Source organism: Pleurodeles waltl, chromosome 6, assembly GCF_031143425.1.
Source record: "Pleurodeles waltl isolate 20211129_DDA chromosome 6, aPleWal1.hap1.20221129, whole genome shotgun sequence".
In the NCBI taxonomy this organism is placed as follows: Eukaryota; Metazoa; Chordata; class Amphibia; order Caudata; family Salamandridae; genus Pleurodeles; species Pleurodeles waltl.
This window is the reverse complement of record NC_090445.1, coordinates 1,401,605,912-1,401,628,904: the sequence shown is the minus strand read 5'-3', so window position 1 is coordinate 1,401,628,904 and position 22,993 is coordinate 1,401,605,912. Positions and strand designations below refer to the sequence as shown.

The 22,993-nt window shown below is 46.6% G+C and overlaps 1 protein-coding gene across 2 annotated transcripts in view; it reads right to left on the bottom strand.

Moving 5' to 3' along the window:
* Window positions 1–22,993, bottom strand: part of VPS13D (vacuolar protein sorting 13 homolog D) — a 2,230,750-nt gene that overhangs the window by 1,571,802 nt on the left and 635,955 nt on the right. For both annotated transcript variants that reach the window (XM_069240741.1, XM_069240742.1), the window contains exon 25: window positions 5,331–5,513. In XM_069240741.1, coding sequence (XP_069096842.1) covers window positions 5,331–5,513 — 183 coding nt within the window. The remainder of the gene's footprint in view (window positions 1–5,330; window positions 5,514–22,993) is intronic.

The window sequence follows — 22,993 nt, the reverse complement described above, 5'->3', positions numbered from 1 at the left end:
CCATCATCAGAACCCTCATCCATAAAGATCAATCGGGGTTCATCACTGGGCTCAGCACCTTCCTCCATATCTGACACTTATTGCACCTCATTCAGGACACCCCCTCCCAAGGTTTATAATTGGGTGGCAGTGTCCCTGGACATTGAAAAGGCATTTGATACTTTCAGCTCTGACTTTTTATTGCTGACCCTCGAAAGAATGGGGTTTGGCCCAGGTTATCTAGGCTGGATCCGTACACTGTATAAGAAAGCAGCGTAATGGGCTGTACAGGCCAGACAATACCAAACAGCTTCCCTGTGGCTCACTAGAAGCACTCCTGTTTACACATTAGGTCACAGGCAACTCCCTAGGCGAGCATGAGCGCACCACGCACCCACTTGCAATGAGACAACTGAATCCAATAGACTTCTCCCACCTAGTTATGACCATACGAGTCACCGGTAGTCACTAATTAAGGAGGGTGGCACCCTAAGCGGATGCACGTCTCTACCTGTTGACAGCCAATATGGCACTCATTCACTCCTGCACTGCCCAGCTCCACTATAATTCTCCTGCTTATGGTGGAGGTGCTGTACCTGAGGCCCCCTCTACCCTAACCTCTTTGACTCATATAACTGGGAGGCAGCCCCTGGTGATATTGCGCGAATTGCTCTGGCCACACCCTCAGTAGACTCCACAGTTGCAACTGTTGTAGTTTGATACACAGTATCTTTATTTGTCATTCAGTGTTGGCAATAGGTTACTGCGATTAATGTACTGAAATTTATGGTCACTCACACTCTGTGCCATGGAAGATCATGGCCTTGCCTGTGTAACACCATGGCTCGATTTCTTATGAAAACAAACATTTAAATCTATGTAATAACACTTTTTATTAAATTAATATTTGTATAAGCTACCTTTCTTCCCTTGTTTTGTTACCTGGATTCTAAGGATGAATGTCTGACATTCTGCCATATAAATACTGAAAAGACCTGCAATGCTTATTTCTATGACTGTCTTTCTGCTTACTCGCTGACCTTACACGAACATATATGGCACCACAGTATGGCCAACTAGACGGTTTGATTTTAGCAATTTCTGTTTTCCGATTTCTCCAAATCAGGCAATACAAGCTACATAAGGCAAGATATCTTCCAATACACATACACCGTGCAATATGCCACCCAAACTCACTGTTCACCTTGATATCAAGATGCTCTAGATGGGTCACTCACTCTAGAGTGGAGGCATCGTAACTATAGTGGACACGGACAGAGGGTGACGGAAGGTCATCCCGTGATGGATTTTGCCTTGTTCCCCCACCAAACTACATCCACTGCATCAATTAGAGGAACCAGAACGAAGTCTAACAAGTCTCCTTCATGTTGATACCACTGCCTGTGGAGACTTCAGAGCCTCTTGTATGCCAATGTGCATGCATGATCAGGTGAATTCAGGAAGCTAGCAGAACTCGCAGGTGCAAGACCTACAGGCTTGCAACTTGAATGCCTTTCAGAAAAGATGAGGCCATCTCCTAGATGTCACAAATTTCTGGAGGGGAGATAGGTGCGGAGGAGTAAAGTGTCAAGATACAACTCTATGACTAGGAGGCCCTGGAAGGACTCCTGCTGACATTTGGGCCCAGTGATTTAAAAGCCCAGGTTAAACAGTATGAAGACTGTTGACTGCAGATGATGATTCACCATCCGCAGAGATTCGGTTTTGATCAGCCAGTTGTCCAGGTACAGGAAGATGAGAATTCCCAACCTTCTGAAATGGGCCGCAACCACTGCCATCACCTTAGGGAAGACTCAAAGTGCTGATGTGAACTCAAATGCAAATACTGAAAAATGGTAATAAGTAGAACCCACTAGAAAGTGCAAGGACTGGAATGTGGAAAAATGCATCCTGCAGGTCTAGAGACACCATCCAATCTCCTGCTTCCAACACACATAAGACCCGAGCTAGGGTCAGTATCTTGAACTTCTGTTTCCAGAGGAAAAAATCCAAGCCCCTGTCTAGGATCAGACACATATCCCTCCCTTTCTCTAGAATAAAGAAATATTGGGAGTAACATCCTTGCCAAGTCCCCTGCTCTGGCCCTAACTCCACTGCTCCTTTCAGGGGGAGTACTGCATTGCACCGTCTTGTTGCCAGGAAACATGGTCTGGAGAAAGGGAGGGACAGAGGGATGCAGTCTGAAGGAAGGGTAGGGTATAAACCTTTTCTATGATCTGAAGGATCCTCTGGTCCAAATGAATGGTCCTCCTCCCCCACCCAGAACAGCTTCCCTGGTTGTGCAGGGGAGGAGGAGGAGGAGGCTGGATGTGTGGGACCTCTGTCTCTATCCCTGTATTGATTGAGCAGGAGATTCTGAGGTTTGAGTCTGTGGCTTGAAGGACTGATGTTGGCGAAAGGCGAACCTTCTGGAGAATCCCAAAAAACATGGAAACTGATGGTAGTCCTGGAGAGGCTGGGGCTGTTGGGAGTCCCAAAGACAGGGCTGTGGCCTTGTTCGCCTTTAACTGCTCCAAGATGGGATCCGCCTTGACAGTAAAAAGGGGTGCTCCATCAAAAAGGGTGTTCATCAGGTTCACTTCTATACTGGAAGAGAAACCTGAAGAACAAAGCCAGGCATGGTGCCACAGAAAGACAGAAGTCCCCACAGCCATGTAATAGGATCCAGTGTCATATACAGATTCTGATGATATTTCATGAGGCATTCTGCCCATCATTCATGACCTCTTGAAAACCTGACCTCATGTCCTGTGGGACATGTAGCGCAAACAACTGGACCACATTCCATAACACATTTGTTTTCAGCGCTAGAAGACAGTTGGTATTTAGTGATTTTATCACCATACTGCCCACTGAGAATATCTTCTCCCATGCTTCCAAACGTTTATATTCCCTGCCTAAAGAGTGAGAAGGAAAGGTACCCGGCCACATGTACTGAAAAGCAAGAAGTCTGAATAACTAAGCTCTCAGGCGACGTATATGCAGATCCCCTAGTGCAGGCTGGTAGCACTGTGCACAAATCTGTTGACTGCTGAAGCTGGGGTGGGCTTTTTCCAGGCTGTCATATCTGGCTGTACCAGGGCCTCATTGAAGGTCAATGGGTTTCGAGGCTAGAGCAGATGGAAAGAATGACCTCATTCAGGATGTTAGTCTTAATATCCACAGTTAAGAGTTGTAAATCCAGTATTTCTGCAGCTTTCTTGGCATAACAATATTTTCTCCTCCTTAGAAAATCTATTTTCCAAACGTAGCTTCGCCTCATCAACCACATTTTGAAAAGGTTGTCCATCATCATTGCAGATTTCCGGTAAACACTTAAATATATGGTGTGCTTCCTTGCCAATAATACTTAATAATAACGCCTTTTTCCTCAGGGGTGAAAAGTTTTGTTCATCCAATGCTAATAGATAATTTTGAAAAATGTTTATCCACTCCTCCCACTGAAAGACTGGTTGACCATGCTGGTCCAGCAAGGTAGAAGGTAAATTGATAGAGGAAGCCATAAATGTACCACAAATAAACTAGAGATAAATGTAACAAAGTTGCGTGGAAATACTGCTTGAAAAACAAATAGGGACCTCATCCGTAATCCACAAATGGTATCGGTCTCTCGCCACACTAAATGCACTTCTCCTGTCAAGCTCCGATTTGAGTTGTCAGCTGTCCGGTGCGGCGATTCTATCACGACGCGGAGCACGTATTGTTCAAGTGTCGGAGCGTCACCGATGTGACTGATGCAGCTCCCGACTTGTCGCCAAATGAAGTGATGACGCTGACACAAGAGTAGGTAGTTTAAGGCAAATGAATATAACTTTACTCTAGCTGAACAAGGACGGCTCCTTATCCCTGGCCAGTCACATCGCAGCTGCCACGAACGACCGGCCAGGTCAAAAGACCACATTCCATTAGAACGCTTCCACAACAATGCTTAAAGCGACATCCTATAAGTGACAACTTATAACAATGTAAAAGAGGGTCTGACTGATACATATATATCATGGATCCTCTGTCTGCATTCCTCCTCTTCTTAGAGCCTCTAAACTTCCCTCCTCAACTTGTTCTGATGCAAAGGCTCCATGCACAGTAAATAAGGTGCCAATAGTTCCACAGTGGCTGTCGAAGGAGGAGGTGGTGGCTTCTGTGGAAGAGCAGGCTACTGCAAGGATGGTTGTGGAACAGTGTATCTGTGTATCAGAGTAACGGTGGAAACCAGCATCAGAGTAAAGGGCATGAACATGGGCAGTACATAAGGCGTCATGGGGACGGATGGTGAGCCAGATGGCACTAAGGCTTTTGCAAATATTTTAAATATTGCACTGAAGTATGCAGTCAGCTTAAAACCCGGTGCCGGAAATCCCAGGTATGAATGGACCAGTGCCTGGCTTTCTTGGAACGCTGGAAGGAGCGCTCGAGGGGACCCCCACAAGGGATTCAGACTGCTCCGTGGCTGAGCCCTGTAGAGGTTCAGGCACACAGCCAATCGGAGAAGGATCTGTCTACTCCAAGCTGGCCAACTCTGGTTTCGATGATGAAGATCCTTTGGAAGAAGGAGGGTGCCTAGGTGACTTACTATTTCCATATTTGATGTGTATTTTTAGTTTTCTCCTTTTGTCTGACAAATGTGAGCACTATGACATCGAACAACAACACTTCTACTTCTCATCCAGGGCCTGGGCCATGAACAACTTGGCCTCCCCACTCCTTGATGGGCTTGGTGTACATGCTGAGGCACAAGTCGCAGGACCTGGAGTCAGGCTGAGATCCCAGGCACCAAAGACAGATGGAATGGGGGTGCGTGATGGAAATCTGCCCCTTTAAGGAAAGCATAGTACTGCACTACCGGAATTTTGTTCTGTGAGGAAATCTCACACCTCTCCAGAGGTAGCGAGGTCCAGATCCACGTCGAAGTCACTGAAAAAAAGGGAACTGATCCTGTTGCACCAGAGTGGGTGCTATATGGCTTCAGTGATGTCACTCGATGTCATTTCTGGTGCTAATATGAAGCCAATGCTCCATACCAGCAAATTGAGAGCTTTTAAGTTTCTGGATCCAGTCTGACACCTGGAATTATTCTACAAGCGAGGAATCTGCAGGGGGAAGTATCCATCAGAAACAGTCAATTTGACAACACATTTGCTAGAACCAAATGCTGCCATCAGCACAGATATTATGCAATAGAATTCCTGGTTGGAATAGCTAGCTGAACATGCCTACATGGCTAAAAACTGCAAAAAGATACAGCACAGTAAATGTGTCCAATTAAGGCAATGGAGGAATTTAAACTCTGGCAACCAACGTAATGCAAAACCTGAAGTGTAATGTCTTCTCACCTTGTCTTTTAATGAAAATGTGCCTGGAGCATTAGCAAGGAGAAAATTATTCTTGACTTTAAGTTTCCCAAGATTAGCCACAATTAGGTGATTAGAAGTGGAACTTTCTGGGACGAGGAGAACTGGCGCCCCAGCCTCGATATCAAGAAAAATTCGAGAGCCTCTTTGTGCCTGATCAGTCACCTATTAATAAAAGAGACAGGTCAATTTAATTAAAATATCTCCAAGTAAGCTGTCTTTTTTCTGTAGCAGCATATAAAACATCTGAGTACACATACTAATTGTATACTGTAGGAATGGCAGGCGTTACCTTGCTCTCAAATAACTATTGAACATAGGGAGCAAACCTCATACACAAATTCTTGTTGTTTTTTTAAATATCAAACAGGTATTCTTCTACAAGTTGTAAACAAGGGCAAAAGATCTCTCTCTCATATGTCTATGCTCATAGTTGTAAGCCTCCAAAGGGCAATATGTGTGGCAACGCTACCATTTAGTGGAGTGCATCTCCCTGCATCTCCATGTCTGAGGCTCGTTACTTCTCCAAAGATTCCAAGCGTGACTGCTGCCTGTGGTCACACCCAACCAGGAAGGAAGACGCAGAATCCTGCCTAATTGCTGGAGTAGATATATATGCATACCCTGATTTGCTCCTTGCACACTGCGCTTAAGACCCCAAATGTGATTGCTGCCTGTGGTCACCCCCGGGTAAGAACGAATTCACAGGAAACAAGAGAATGCTTAAGTAGGTCTCTCAATCTCCCTTATTTGAACCTGATATGCAGTGCCGAAGAAGAGAAACATCACTGCCTCCTGCAGACTTCAACTTGCTATGCCCCCACTAGCTTTAATAGGTGCTGCTCCCAACCATGACCTCTGACTTGCCCAGACCGCCAACAGAGTAAGTAACCCGAGGGTGGGTTCTCATAATTTGAGTGGTGTTTCTGACCAGGCCTTAATGGCTCCACCAGAGATTAGTGTTCAAGAGCAATATTTATAACTAATTACAAGTGTCTTGACTCAAGTGCAGAATATTATGCAAAATCTGGAACTTCCATTTCCAAAGTCAGCAAGTTCCAGTATTTACCAGCCCCCCCACCCCCCTGCCCCCCCCCCCTTTTTTTTTTTCAAACTTTCCGCAGGTCCGGGCTACAGAAAGTTAAAGAGGGCAAACTACCGGGATGTGGACTTTATTGCATCTGGTAATTACTGGGTGTGGTAAACACCGCACTTCACACAATCGTAACCCTAGCAAGCATTACAAGGACGCTCAGGCTGTTCACTCTTCTTGTACAACCTTCTAGATTGTAATACTACTGGGCAAAAAGAAATTGCAAACTAAATACAATATATTATCTTGCAGGAATTCAGTTTAAAGCATATGTTACACAAACGAACAGACTCAATTTTGTACATAATGTTTTTAATATAATAAAAATGTGCATTTCAGATTAAATAAGTGCCAAAAACTGCATGACACATATTTAAAACTCTCACAGCATTTTATTCTGGAATGCAATATGAACATATTTTAAAGCTTCAAAGTCCCTCTTAAGTAGGCTTAAGTATTGAACTGGGTTGTTCAACCTAAGTACATTTTCGGTTACTGCCTGTGTGAAAGTTAAAAAAATAAAAAAATGCTTGTCAGCTTAAGACAAAATAGGTTTCATTTTCCAATTCCTAGTGAAATACTTTAGTTAAAAACAATTTCACTAAATAAAAAAAGATAGCGATTTTTAAGTCAGCTGATGAACAAGTTACTTACCTTCGGTAATGCCTTAAATGGTAGAGACACAGACTAGCTGCAGATTCCTTATCTTAAAATTCTCCTCAGGCGCCAGACTGGATCCTGAAAATTTTCTTCAGCAGTACCTCTGCGCTTCGGTAGAGGGCATCGTGCAACTCCATATCTAAGGCATCCTCCAGCTATGACTCCGAGCGACTCCATATCGACTTCATCCTCTGGATAGGACTTTGAAGGAGTCCATATAATCCTTCCCTCGACGCCCTGACGTCAGTCTCTTCTGTGACTAGAATCCCCACAACAATGAGGCGCCACTATGGAAACTGGCAATGGAACAGTGTATCATCAAAGAGATGAATGTTAATTTCATGTTACAATCACTAAATTGAAAAGCATAGCAAACAAATGCCCAGAAGCTAGACTTAAGTAAGATAAAACAGGTTGCGGGAGGGTGGGTGGGTGGATCAGTAAGGAATCTGCGGCTAGTCTATGTCTCTACCAGATAAGGCGTTACGATAGGTAAGTAACTTGTTTATCTGATAGAGACAACTAGCCGCAGCTTCCTTACCTTAGAATTAGATACCAAAGCAATATCAACCCAGGAGGAGGGTCTGCAAACACATCCTACCGAAGTCTTGCAATAAACAACCGGTTTAACTAAATGAGTAGTAGACCAGACATGAGAGAGACAAAGGTGAGAAAAAGCATTCAGCTCACTTGAAGAGTGGACGACCCACAGAATATTTTAAGAAATTATGAAACTTCATGAGGCCCAACGTGTATGTTAATGAAAATGAATCTGTAAGTAGAGAAAATCAACAGGTAATAACATGAAATGCCCCAAGTAGGAGTCGAAGGAGTAAGGTGCAAAAGCACCCCAACAGTCACTGAGATATTAGGAATGGTACAACTATACAGGGGTAACCCTAGAGGATACGAAAAAAGGGCAGCGATGCATACATGCTGCTTCCACCAAGATGTATAGGCAAAACCTGCAAGAAGCAGGAAGCTTATTGCTGGAAGGGAGAATAACTCAAGACAGAATGTTCCTCTCCAGGAACAACCAAGGGGGAAATCTGCAGAGAGATGAAACAGAACTATGAGACACATACAGCCAGTCGACTGAAGACACAAAAGGTTTGCTAAGTGCATGACATAAAATGGGCAAATTTGGAGGTCTGGAAAATACATGCCAAGACACTCATACACATAGATATAAGATGTAAAGACATGGATATGGCCATACATATAATGTTTATAGATATACATAGGATCAGGACAACACAGATGCTGATATAAAAATAGAGACATAGACCTATGAAGCAGAAGAGTGACATAGGTATACATGGCTATATATTATTATATATATATATATATATATATATACACACATGGCTATATATATATATATATATATATATATATATAAAAACACATAGCGAAACATAGAAGGAAAAGAGTTGAGCAACAACACAGGAGTAAAAGAAAAAAGGGGGAATAGAGTACACCCCTCAATAAAAAAAGCCAGCTAAAGATTAAAGTCAATGCTAGCGTACTAAAGCAAAACGAGGTTCGTAGAACCACCTGCTGACAGTAACCAACAGAAACCTTGAGGTAGATGTAAAGAGTAACACAAGGCAGACAAATGCCAGTTGAGTAGATGCAAGTCACAGAAAGGGTATAGGCAATAGCAATGATAATCCAGCAGACAGAAAATAGTAGCTGAAGAAAGAACTGAAGAAAAGCAGCAGAATCCCAGAGGGACAACCAGCTTAGAAGAAAGTGATCCAAAATATGGACCAAATAATGAAATATTGTGAAATATAATGTATATGAGACTTCGCCCCCCCCCCAGAATGGGGCCCTCACACCAGACCTGCAGAAGTCTGCAAGGCCAAATGTGAATGACCATATCCGTAGATAACAGTCCGAAACACAAAAACAATATGTAGGAAGAAATATGAGTATCTTCATGACGCTGATATAGCAAGGATTAAGCGAATGCTAGAATTGTAATCCTAGACATAAAATGCCTGAATGAAGCAGTCTAAAGATGACCAAGGACACACACACAGAAAGAGGAAGAATCCCAGGAAGAAAAAGAAACCCCCTAATGAGAGGGGAACATAAGGACAGGAACCCATACACAATTAGATTATGCACAAACTCACAAGAGCAGGGACATGGAAACAATGAACAGGCACATTAACAGAATGAAAAGAATAGCCAATTGTCGTACTAGAGGGAGGATACAACCCTTGCCATTATGTTCTCACGAGCACTAGATATATCACTGAACAATAGTTCCATGCCCGATAGGAGGAAGTACATATACATATGAAAAATATACATGCAGATATAGACAGATATATAAATATATATATGTATATGGTTACAGCAATAAAGGGACTACCTCCATGACCGCACGAAAGGTCGGAAGGAAAACAAATATGTCCAAGAAGAAGACAGTAACATGAATGTGGCAGAAGGCCAGAGAGAAAAAGTGAAAACAAAACAAAGGGTAGAAAGTAGTGCCTTATGAGGGCAACAGATTATGCTCCCGACTAGGAGCAGATATTACCCAGAAGAGAGGCATCTGGAGTAGAAGAGATACCAACATGTCCAACGGAAGCAAACCATGGAAACGGGTCAGAAAACTATATCCCACTGTACCAATGGAAAAGGACACTTGCACAAAATAGCAGTAGAATCCTTATTGACACAAGGAACTATACTACTTCTAGAGGATCACTTAGCAAGTTCCCATTAGGGAACAAATAAGCATGAAAGAATCGACAAAAACCTACACCAACTGCTCCGGAGAGCTGGGACTGAAAACGTCTCCCGATCGAGAGCACTTATCTTTTAGGCAACCCACCTATCAGCAGAGTACGACAGAAAACCCCTTGTTTAGAGGTATCAGACTGGGTCCGAAATAATAATGAAACCTGTCCACCACAGTGGGAAGTAGAAACAGAACACGTGCAACGCAAGAGTACCACCTTGAGCTTGAGTACGAGCACATGATAAGAAGAAAAGAACCTGCTAGAAACAGGAACACCACACTGAGTGTCACATGAGAACAAGAAACACATCACTGCAATGGCGATAGAAAAGAGTGTAACGGTGGAAAATAATACAACTGCCCTTGGTCAAGGAACCAAGCCAGAAGAAGAATCTGGATTATGAAGAGGACTGTAGGGAAATGCCTCCCTTGGCATGGTTACCCTCTAACCTTTTGCCTTTTGATGATGCTAGTTATGATTGAAAGTGTGCTGGGATCCTGTTAACCAGGCCCCAGCACCAGTGTTCTTTCCCTAAACTGTACTTTTGTTCCCACAATTGGCACAGCCCTGGCACATAGATAAGTCCCTTGTAACTGGTACCCCTGGTACCAAGGGCCCTGTGGCCAGGTAACAGTGGAGTTGGGCCTGTTGCGAGCGGATCATCAGAAGCTCGCATATAGAGTCCGCTGTGCTGAGACAATGCTTACAGATCTGGCCCCGGCACAACAGGAGATTGAAGCCAATGTAGCGCAGCTAAAGGACCAAGTTCAGCGGCTGGAAAGCCGGGCCGAAGACGCTGAAGGCCGAAACCCAAGGAACAATGTATGCATAATTGGGCTGCCCGAAGTAGCTGAGGGGACTGATGCGGTGGCCTTCCTTGAAAAATGGCTGCGGCAGGATGTCGCCCCGAGAATTACTCCTTTCTTTGCCTTGGAGAGGGTCCATCGGGTGCCTTCAAAACCAGTTGCGGCGGGACCGCCCCCGCGAACCGTGGTGGCTAAGTTGCTCCACTATAGAGACAGAGACATCCTGCTAAGTGAGCCAGGGAGTCTGGACCCTTCCAAGTGGACAATTGAACAGTGACCCTCTTCCCGGGCTTCATTGCAGAGGTACAGTCCAAGCGTGCTTTCTACACCACGGTGAAGAGGGCTATGAGGGAAGCGGGCATCCAATACTCGCTCCTATTCCCAGCCAGGCTGCTGGTAATCCTGGAGGGCCATACAACTTTCCTTCAAACTCCGGAGGAGACTTGGGAGTGGCTGGAGGCGCACATGTTAAATGGCGACCCCAGTGCCCAGCTGGGGCTAACACACCGGCAGGACTTCAGGAGAATGAGGAGGAAGTGGAACAGATCCCGCCCACAAACGAGGGCAACTCCAGCACAGAAGGAACTGGACGGACAGGCTGCCTTGGAGGCGGCGGCTTCGCTACAATGGGCGACATCGGCTGACGAGGCTAGCGGAGGTGAGTCAGATCACCGGTCCCATTCCATGGATTCAGACTCCCATCACTCAGATGCCGCTCTGCAGGTGAATCCCCGAACGGCAGATGATCTGTGCTGAGACTTACTGGAGGACATTGGCTCCTCATCCGGGGCTTATTCTTGATTCTCGGCCCACTGCGGCCACCGTCCTCAGCTCAGATTCTCGACGGCTGTTTACGGAATGACGAGAACTCTATATGACTTACTGTTAATGGCATGTTTGCTTTGTTTCTGCTGGACAACCACCTGTTGCTGTATTGCCCTGTGTAGGAAGTTGGCTCTGTATATACTATCTCAAAGTGAGAGATAGTGTGCACAGAGTCCAAGGGTTCCCCTTAGAGGCTGATAGAGGCACAATAAGATCATTCTAATGCTCTATGTTGTGGTGTTGTGGTCGAGCAGTAGGCTTATCTAACCTCTAAAGGGAACCCTTGGACTCTGTGCACACTATCTCTCACTTTGAGATAGTATATACAGAGCCAACTTCCTACAGGGTATGATTCCGAAATGTTTGATACCAAACATGCCCAGGTTCGGAGTTACCATTATGTAACTGGACCAGTGGCCAGTACGTAGCTTAAATGGCTTTTCCGCCCTTACGTAGTCCAGGGAATTAGAACTGGAGTTCGTAGGGGCACCTCTGCTCATGCAATGGTGCCCACACACACAGGGACCTGCACCCTGCCCTTTGGGGGGCCTACCATAGGGGTGACTTACAGTGACCTGGTGTAGTGACCCGTGGTGAAAGGGAGCATGCACCTTTTAAGTTGCAAATAGCAGGCCTGCAAACAGTTTGCATGGACTCCCATGTGTGGCATAATACATGCTGCAGCCCATGGGGGACCCCTGCTGTACCTATGCCCTGGGTGCCCAAGTACCATCTGCCAGGGACTTACAGGAGTACACCAGTATGCCAACTGTGGGGGGTAAGAAGTACCAAAACAACCAAATTTGAAGGAGAGAGCACAATCACCGGGGTCCAGATTAGCAGGACCCCAGTGAAAACAGTCTAAGCACACTGACATCAGGGAAAAAGTGGGGGTAACCATGCCAGAAAGAGGAGACTTTCCTACACCCACGAACATCCTCTAAATTGTTAGTATTTCTGATGCAAATGACAAGCCAGGGAAAGGGCACCTATCCTTCAAGTACTCAAGAGCAGAGACAGCTTTTTCACCAAAAAGCCGGGAAGCTTCAAATAGCATACCCATAAGGGAGGCCTGCACGTCACTGGAAACTCCTGTGGTGTGTATCCAGGAACGACATCTCACCAGGACAGTGATGGCCATGGTATGACCCACAGTCCTGAGTGTCCTGGCTGTTCCTCAAAGCATATTTAGGAGTAGCATGAGTATTTTGGATTATCTGGATGAAGGCATTCCTGATTCATCAGGTATGGATGGTACAATCTCACTGGCGCTCAGGGATCTCAGTGGCTTTTGTTGAGCGTGTTTTGACCTCTGTACAGAAGGGCAGTGGGGACCATGTTGGGATTTACCTTGCAGGATGGAGCCTAAACCACCAAGCTCTCAGGAGTCAAACATAGTCAGACCTCTGACTGCTAGCGAGACACTTACAATTGAGGCAGAAGTTCCCAAAAAGCAATCTTAGTGTCTGCTTCCTGCTTGTACTCCATGACAAAGTAGCTGCCCGGCCCTGCATTGGCAGCCATAATCTATTGTTGATTGTCTGATGCAGCAAGAAAATCAAGAAGCAGCAATTTGCAAAGATTAAAGGCAGCATCTCTACAGACGATTTCCAGAGCATGGGGGAATTCTGCATCCTGAGTAACATAGCTACTAACATTTCCTAAATTACCATATGTTTTTGAGGCCGGAGAGCGTTTTTGAGAACAGCAGTCTGAAAATAGGGTTATTTTTTTTTTACCTTTAGTGCCAAAAAGTTTGAGTAACGTGCTAACATATGCATATCTGTATTTGCATGTGCTGGCCAATCAGTCAGACCTACTGGCTTTGCCACTGCTTGTGTGCCTTCAAGATTCACCCTCAGGTAAGCTGTTGCTACGATCGTGCAGAAAGGCTAAAATGCAACATATTAACCCTGTTTTAAAATAGTTTGGGAATTTGTAACATTCCACACCATATGCTAGGGACTGGAATTCTAATAGTAAATTAGCTTTATGGACTCTTTAGATAAAATTCCCACTTTAGTTTCCTCAAATATTTTAGGTACAGTGCAAGTACAGTAAAACTAGCTAGCCCATAATTCGTTAAACTTTTGCTGTCAGGGGTCGCACATAAAGGCAAGAAACTCAACTTTCTCCATTCGGTGCCTGGAAGACCAGCAGTACGATTAAGGTCACAACATTAGGAGACCCTGCATTACTATCTCAACTTGAAGTACGGAAACCACTGCAGAACGGAGCCTATAATAACAATTACAAACTCTGTCAGCTCTTGAATAAAGTAAACATTCCAGTATAGTTACATATTTTTTAAAATGTTTTCATAAAACGTTGTTTCATAAATCTGAAAAGTATACACATTAATGAATGAGAGTTGGACATGGGGTCGTACACGTTCGAGTGTCTGCTGCCTTTCAGCAGTACCAAGGTCTCAAGGGAATGTCTGGTCCCTGTTGGAATTCTTAATCCTAGTTGCTTTAATTACTCAAACATGCGGCTGATCACAAAATTACTCTATTCACTTCAAATTCAGCTGATTAAATCTCCAATGCTTTAAATATGAGCCTCCAGTCAGTTTTCACTAATGTAAGGGTGATGAGAGGTCTTGCCTGGCAGCTCCGATTATCTCTGATCTAAAAAGGTCATTTAGTAGCTGAAATATAACAAAGTTTCAGTTTTCCTTCTAACAGATGAAAGTAATCATAAGGTGGATAGTTTAGAAATAAATTTCAGTAACATTGTATTTCCATTTTCCCTGCGGGGGCGATTATTATGAAAGGCCGAATACTATCTAATCAGAAACGTCCTTGTACATTCAACCTTCTTCAAGTGTAGTTAGATACAGGATTCCTGTTCTCTATAAATAACGAGTATGTTTTTCGAAGGGGAGGCGATAAATACTGAGGACTTTCTTTCACACCAATCTGATTTAATAGGGGTACTTTATAGTTCTAGTCCGAGACACGTCATAACACCTTTTTCTTAAACTGTGGAGCATAATAGCTAAGCATCAATCTTCAAAACAGAGCATATTCTGCGAGGCATGACTTGATCTCCTCCAAATAAACTGCTGCATCAGAATCAAATGGAAAATTCACCTTACCAGCTCAAGTATGATAATATTATGCGATAAGGAATTTCATATCTACATGTAGATGGAACACAGAATGATATTCTTTGTTTAAATGTTTTGGCACTCAAAACCGAGGATTAACTTCCAGACAAGGGGGGGTAAAATAAATACAGAACCAGTTAGGTGCTCAAATACAACAAAGTCCCATTTCAACTGCAGAAGTCCCCCATACAGAAATAAGAAAGAATAAAATATCAGTAAACCTTATTGATCTGCACTTATCCATGGTGCCCAAGTGTAGGATTTGAATACCATACAGAAAAAGAAAATCAGTACCCATTTATACTGCATGTGGTACCAGCTGTAAGTCACCCAAACTGTCCCACCCACCACCTCCACACAAGTATGGTCCTAAACGTCCCTCACAGCCACTTCAGATAACATGCAAATGGTGAAACAGATGTAACTCCGTAGAGTTTAAGAATTCTTTAGCTCTGATGCTGTCCAAATACAGTGGTTGATGCCTCTTCCTAAATAAAATCACAAATCTTCCTAGTGGATCACTTTTACTTTGGCTTTGAGGGAAAAGTGTTGCTGAACAAGTTACTTATCTTCAGTAACAAATTATCTGGGAAAGACATTCTAGTTGCAGATTCCTTACCTTAGAATTTTTCCCAGGGCTTCAGACTGGATCAGGAGATTTTTCTTCGAACAGTATCCCTGCGCGTCATCAGGTGGCGTCGGTCGACTCCGCACTCGTCGTTGGCATCATGTTCGCTGTAATGACATTGCAGTCATATATAGGCATCACTCCGGCATGCTGACGTCAGTTTCTTTTAACCACTTTCCATGCCAGCAGCGCGGAGCCATGAAGAACACTGATATTGGTTCATCTGAACTAGGGCCCTGAAAAGGGAGTCCTTGTACCTAGAAATCAGTTTGCAATGTGGGGAGGATGGGTAGGCCAGTAAGGAATCTGCAACTACAATATGTCTCTATCAGATTATTTGTTACAAAGGTAAGTAACTTCATCACCTGATAGAGACTTCTAGTTGCAGATTCCTTACTTCAGAATAGAGACCCAAGCAATGACAACCTCTGCGCTGGGCAGCGAACCAAGATCAGATTAAAGTCCTGCAGGACCAAACGACCAAAGTAGCTGTCTCTGCGGACCTGACTGTCCAGGCAGAAGTTTTGGTGAATGTGTGCAGGGATGCCCATGATGCTGCATGGCAGATATCCTGGAACGGAACTCCATGTGCTGACCCTGTGGTTGCAGCAGTCGCTCTGGTGGAACGAGCACGCAAACCCTCAGGGGGTTGCTTTTTTGCCAAAACATAGCACATCTTGATGCAGTGGACTACCAATTGAGAGATGGTCCGCTTCTGCACCACCTGTCTTTTCTTTGCACCACATTACCTATAATGAGTTGATCGTCCACCTGGAAATCTTTTGTACGACTGAGGTAGAACGCCAACACTCTTTTTGGATCCAGACGGTGGGGTCTCTCTTCTTCATTAGAAGGATGTGGACGTGGGTAAAAAGTAGGCAAAGTGATGGACTGGCCTACATGAAAGGGCATGACCACTTTAGGAAGAAAGAAGGCCCTGTTACAAAGCACCACTTTGTCAGGAAGGACAGATAGAAGTGGTTGCTTCGAAGAAAGAGCTTGATGCTCAGTCGCTATGAGAGCAGAGGTGATGGCAATAAGGAAATCGGTTTTCAGTGTGAGGCGTCGCAAAGGACAATTATTTAGTGACTCAAAAGGAGGACACATAAGGTATTGAAGTTCCATGTTCAAATCCTACTGCGGCATTATGAACGGGGTAGGTGGGAACACGTGGGTGAGACTCTTAAGAAACATCCCAGCAAGGGGAGATTTGAATAAGAAGATTGATCTGGCAGTCTGAGGAAGGCAGAGATGACTGACAGGTAGCCTTTAAGCGTGCCCAAAGCAGAACCCTGCTGGGCAAGAGAAAAAATGAACAGTAGAACCTCAGGCAGAGGTGCAGAAATGGGACCAACAGGGGGACACCGTTTTGGTGGAGGGGCACCCAACTGCAAAGATAATATTGCAAACTTCGGGCGGAAGGTCGAAAGCTGTCAACTGCCACCACTCAATCTCCATGCAAGGTGGTGAAGATTGGACAGGTTCTGGTGGAAAACCGTCCCCTGCTGCTTCAACAGAACATCCTTTCGAAAGGGCATCAAGATCGGCGGATCGATAGCCATGCTCAGAAGCTTGGGATACCATACCATACCATTAGGACCCAGTCCAGAGACACCAGGATTACTTGGGTCCGGTTATTTTTGAGAACTCTGGGCTGAAGTGAAATTGGTGGGAAGTTGCAAAGGAGGTCGGAGTACCACTCGAGACGAAAAGCGTTGCCGATCGACTGCCACCTTTTAATCTCCAATGTGCAAAACAGCTGACATTGCGCGTTCTTTGGGGAAGCGAACAGATCTAACCAAGGGTCTCCCCACTGCTGAAAGAGACCATGCGCCACCTTCAGACAGAGACGCCATTCGTGATCGACCAAGCATTGACAGCTGAGTTTGTCCGCTCTGACATTCAGGGAGCCTGCCAGATGTTGAAGCACCAGGGATATGCCCTGATGTTCCAGCCATGTCCAGAGAAGCAGAGCCTCTTTACAAACAGCCCACAACCCCACTCCGCCCTGCTTGTTGCAGTACCAAGTGGCGGTGGTGTTGTCTGGGAACATCTGCACTAGTTTCCCTTGGAGAGAGGGAAAGAATGCTTTCAATGCAAGCCTGATCGCCCTGAGGTCCAGAACAGTGATGTGGCGCTTGGACTCCGCCGGAGACCTGATGCCTCTGAGCGTTGCCTCCCCAATGTGTCCTCCCTATCCCAGGAGTGATGAATCTGTCACTGCTGTCAGATCTGGTTGGGGATGGGAGAGGGATTTGCCTCTGACACGATCTTGATTTGAAAGGCACCACTGCAGAACTTGCGCACTTCTCTCCGAGATCTGGACTATTTCGTAGAGATTTCTCTGATGGTGCGCCCACTGGAACTTCAGGCCCCACTGCAGAGCCTGCATATGCCACTTGGCATGTGTCACCAGCAGGCTGCGGGAATCCATGAGGCCCAGCAGCCTCAGATTTGGGAAAGAATAGCCTGGGCCACTTCAGGGACCTGCAGAAGCACCTATGCGACCGTACCCCATACAGTATGGTAATAGCGGCCCAAAAGGCATGCAGTGTTCACAGACTCCAATGCCAGACTAGGGGAAGAGAACATTTTATTCCCAAGTTGATCAAGTCTCTTTGATTCCTATATGGGGGTGTGGCTAGGAATGCACCTGATGAAGAAGAAGCATGGATGAAAAGACTCTCAGGCATAGGGTATTAAGTTGGGAATGTAGGGTCCTTCGGTGCAGGCCGATGGCGGTGAGTTATTGGCCTGTTCACAGGAGTCCCTGTGCTGGGTCTGAACCATGTACCCAGTAGGACATCAGTGATGGCTTTATTAAAAAGGTAAAAGGGATTCCGAGGTGGAAGTCTCCTGCTGAAGTGCCTCAGTCAGGAGGTTCGTCCTGATTGCCACAGAAGGTAGCTCAAGGTCGAGGACCTCAGCCGCACTTCTCACTACCATAGAATTCGATGCTCCCTCCTCCGTACCCACAGTAGGGGGAGAAAGCATGCCAGCATCAGGAGAGGTATCCAGTCCACTAGCATCGCTTAATTTCTGTGCCCAATCCATTTCTGGGTATTCCAGCAGGAATTATAAAGGCTCCAGCAACCCCTCCATACTTTCCCAGTACCAATAAGAATAAGGGTCAGGATCCAACCTGGGGAATGTAGGCCCCGTCAAAGACGGAACTGGCATTGAACGAGGTCGGTTCTCCTCCGGGTCGGGTATAAACATGGGTTCGATGTCGATCGTGGGCCCAACCGACGTCAGAAGCGTTAATGTCTTTGGGAAGAAATTCAAGGGAAGGTCGGCGAGGAACCAGAGGGTCCTTCTTCAAACCCACCTGGTACGAACCTGTCACAGAGTGGTCAATCTGCCCACAAATGAGGCGCATGGCCTCACAAAATTCTGTTCGGCAGGGGTGGCTCTGCTAACTAGAAGACCAGTGATTGTGCTCTCTCTCTCTAAATTTGGTTGCCTAGGACTTTGCACACCCCACAATTGGCAAACTGGTGCCCCCTTATAAGTCTCTAGTGTATGGTACTTAGGTGCCCAGGGCATTGGGGCACCAGGAGGTTCCCATGGGCTGCAGCATGTATTGTGCCACACATGGGAGCCCATGCAAAATGTGTATGCAGGCCTGCAGTAGGAAAGTGCCCTCTTTCTTGGCATGGCTACCCCCATTTTCTGCCTGTTGTCAGTGTGTTTCACTGTGTTCACTGGGATCCTGCTAACCAGGACACCAGTGACTATGCTCTCTCCCTTCTGAATTGGTAACTGTACCTTTTTCTCCCAACAATTGGCATACTGGTCTCCCAATGTAAGTCCCTAGTATATGGTACCAAGGTACCCAGGGCACTGGAGTACCAGGGGATCCCTATGGGCTGCAGCAGTTATTCTGCCACCCCATAGGGAGCCCATTCAAAGGGTTCTGCAGGCCTGCCATTGCAGTCTGTGTGAAACAGTTGCATGCAACCGTTTTCACTGCAGGTCAATGCACCAGGTCACTGTAAGTCACCCTTATGGTACGCCCTCTCAGCCCAGAGGGCAGGGTGCAGGTACCTGTGTGTGAGGGCACCCCTGCACTAGCAGACGTGCCCCCACACACTCCAGACCCATTTTGCTGGACTTTGTGTTGCGGGTACGCCATTGTGTGTGTATACTGGACATAGGTCTGGTCTGGTGAATGGTGTACCAGGTCCAGATATCCCCTCTTAGTGAAGTGTAGGCAGTGTCTAGATGCCAGGCTCTCTAGTGGTAGCTGTGGATGAGAAGTCAAGGCTTATCTAGGAGACATGGGAAGCTCATGCAATACCACTGTAGTCACACAGCACTTACACACATGAAAGAAAACACTCAGTTGTACAAAAAATAAAGGTACTTTCTTTTTAGACAAATAACCACAAAATACTAGAAGGGCAACCCACCAATAGGAGGTAATATATTAAATATATACACTAGTAATCAGAAACAGGCATAGAAAAGGTTAGAAAACAGTGAAAATAGCAATAACCAATAGTGACTCTAGGGGGAGTACAAAGGATATACTGAAAAAAATGGAATGCAAATAAGGTACCCCCACCTAGGTAACTAAAATGTGTAGAGAGGAGCTGTGAGTACTAGAAAACCACAGAAGTAACAGTACCCTCTAGTGACCTTGCTAGTCCTCTTCAGACTTGCAACTCTACTTTTACCTTCCCTTGCATTTGCCCAGGCTTGTTGCTGGTTCTCCTAACCACTGACCATCAGCGACCAACGTAGGACATCATCTGCACCGCTCCAAGGACTTCTCTGCAACTCCTGGACTCCACAGCTGATCTTCACTGTCCCCCGTCGACTCGGACCTTCATCCACAGAAGGGTGGGTAGTGGCTCCTGCCCCAACAACTCCATCGTGAACTGGACTCTGTCCATTCTTTTGTAGGAGTCCACACAAGCAACCCAATGGCAGTAGGCACAGTAAGTCGCAGTGAGGGCTAGTCAGCACCCCTGAAGGAGTCCCAAGTCGGTGGAGCAGCAGAGAGGAGACTGTCCTTGCAGAGGTAGCGTGCTGGGGGCTGGGGCTACTTGGAGCCTGAAGATCCCTCAGAGCAAGAGTCAACAAGCCTTGGTTGTTGGAATGGTCACGGTGCACAGGGATTCTGTCCTGATGGAAGAGGTAGGGGCTCACCGTCTCCCACTTTGGAAAGAAGGCAGGGAGGACCCAGGGGATCCCTCAGAACCACCACCTGTGTTGGAGAATCTTCGCAGATCCAGAGGACAGAACATTCCACCAGCCGGATGTCGCTGCCTTAGGTACCTGCGGGTGCAGGGGAGTGAGTCCTTCACTCCAAGGGAGATTCCTTCTTGCTTCTTCGGTGCAGCTGAAGTCTTGCCCACCCCAGCGGATGCACAGTCATGAAAATGTTGCAGATTGCTGACAGGAGCCGCGGAAACAATGTGTCAAGGGTCAGTCTTCTCAGGTGTTACAGGCTTGTTTGGTTCCTAAGTTGTCCAGCAGTGGTTCCGGCGGCCAGGAGCAGAAACGGTCTTTGCAGAGCAGTCCTGACGGAATCTTGCAAGAAAGATCTGGGGACCCACCCTCAAGAAATTCCCTAAATAACCCAAAAAGGGGGTTCGGTCACTCTCTGGAGTGACCACCTATCAGGAGGGGTCTGTGACGTCAGGTACAAGGCCTACCCAGTCAGATGCTCCCAGAGGCCTCTGCACATCTTGTTTCCAAGATGGCAGAACCAAGCGGCCACCTAAAGGAGCTCTGGACACAACCCACAGAGTGGTGCTGGACAGGGAAGTGGACACTCCCCTTTCCTTTCTGTGTTTCATGCCAGAGCAGGAACCAGAGGTCCCTGGACTGGTAAAAACCGGGTTATGCAAGGAGGGCACCAAATGTGCCCTTCAAAGCAATCTGGTGGCTAACCCTCCCCAGCCCAATAACACCTATTTCCAAAGAAGAGGAGGCTACACCTCTCTCTTACAGGAAATCCTTTGGTCTGCTGTCCCCTGTTTGAGCTGGTCAAGCAGCCGGAGGGCAGAATCGTGTCTGAGAAGCTGCTGCACAGCCCGGGCTGCCCGCAGACCCTGGAAACAAGGCAGGCGCAGAACTGGAGGATCCTCTAAGGAACCCCCAGGGTGCATTGAATCGTAATACTAATACTGGAAGTATTGGGGTATGATTCCGACATGTTTGATACCAAACACGCCCAGGTTCGGAGTTACTATTATGTAGCTCGAACATAGGTAGTGACCCGAGGCCAGTACATAGTTAAAATAGCTTCCCTGTAGTTACGAAGTCCAGGGGATTGGAACTGGAGTTCATAGGGGCACCTCTGCTCATGCAGTGGTGCCTACAGGGACATGCACCCCTGCCCGTTGGGCTGAAAAGGCCCACTATAGGGTTGACTTATAGTGCTCTGGTGTAGTGGTCTGTAGTGAAATGGTGCCTGCACCTTTGAACGCAGGCTGCACCGCGTCATGCGTGCCAACCACACGCATCACCAGCTGATCCGCACCACCAAAAGTACCTACTACAAAAGCTGCATAGACTCCAACGCTCACAACAGCAGAGAGCTCTTCGGCATCATCAAAGAACTCTCCAACCCCAGGCCTTTCTCCTACGACCCCCCGCCGTCAAAGGAGCTCTGCAACTTCCTCACCACTCACTTCCGTCAAAAGATCGAAGACATCCACAACAGCTTCAAACCCCAAACCCACCAGCCAACCGCAGACACCAGCAAACCCAACGCACCAAGCAACGTTAACCCACTATGCGCCTGGGCCCACGTCAACAATGAAGACCCCATCAACACCATGGCCTCCATCCACTCCGGCTCCCCCTCGGACCCCTGCCCACACAAGATCTTCAACAAAGCTAGTGACATCATCGCCCACCATCTCTGCGCCATCATCAACAGCTCCTTCAAGACAGCCACCATCCCGGAGAGTTGGAAACACACTGACGACAAAAGCCCTGTTGAAGAAACCCAAGGCGGACCCAGATGACCCCAAAAACTACCAGCCCATCTCCCTCCTCCCCTTCCTAGCGAAGGTCATTGAGAAAATTGTGAACAGCCAACTATCCCGCTTCCTGGAAGACAGCAAAGCGCTAAATACCTCCCAAACCCGGTTTCGCAAGAACCACAGCACAGAGACCACACTCATTGCTGCTACAGATGACATCAGGACCATGCTCGACAAGGGCGAAACCGCAGCGCTCATCCTCCTGTACCTCTCCGCAGCCTTCGACACAGTTTGTCACCACACTCTCCGAACACGCCTCCACAACGCCGGGATCAGCGGCAAGGCCTTCGAATGGATCTCCTCATTCCTCTCCGGCAGAACCCAGAGAGTCCGCCTTCCACCTTACCTGTCCGAATCCTCCAAAACCATCTGTGGCGTCCCCCAGGGATCCTTCCTCAGCCCAACACTCTTCAACGTTTACATGGCTCCGCTTGCCAACATCGCAAGATCCCTCCACATCAACATAGTATCCTATGCAGACGACACCCAGCTAATCATCTCCCTCACGAAAGACCCCACAACAGTAAGAAACAACCTCTATAATGGACTACACGCCATTGGCAACTGGATGGAATCAAGCCGCCTCTAGTTAAACACAGACAAAACAGAGATCCTCATCTTCGGCAGCAACCCCTCCGCTTGGAGCGATTCCTGGTGGCCTACCTCCCTAGGAGCCGCACCCACACCCAAGTACGAAACCTGGCAATTATCTTGGACTCAGCAGGTCATTACAGTCTCCTCTTCCTGCTACAACACGCTCC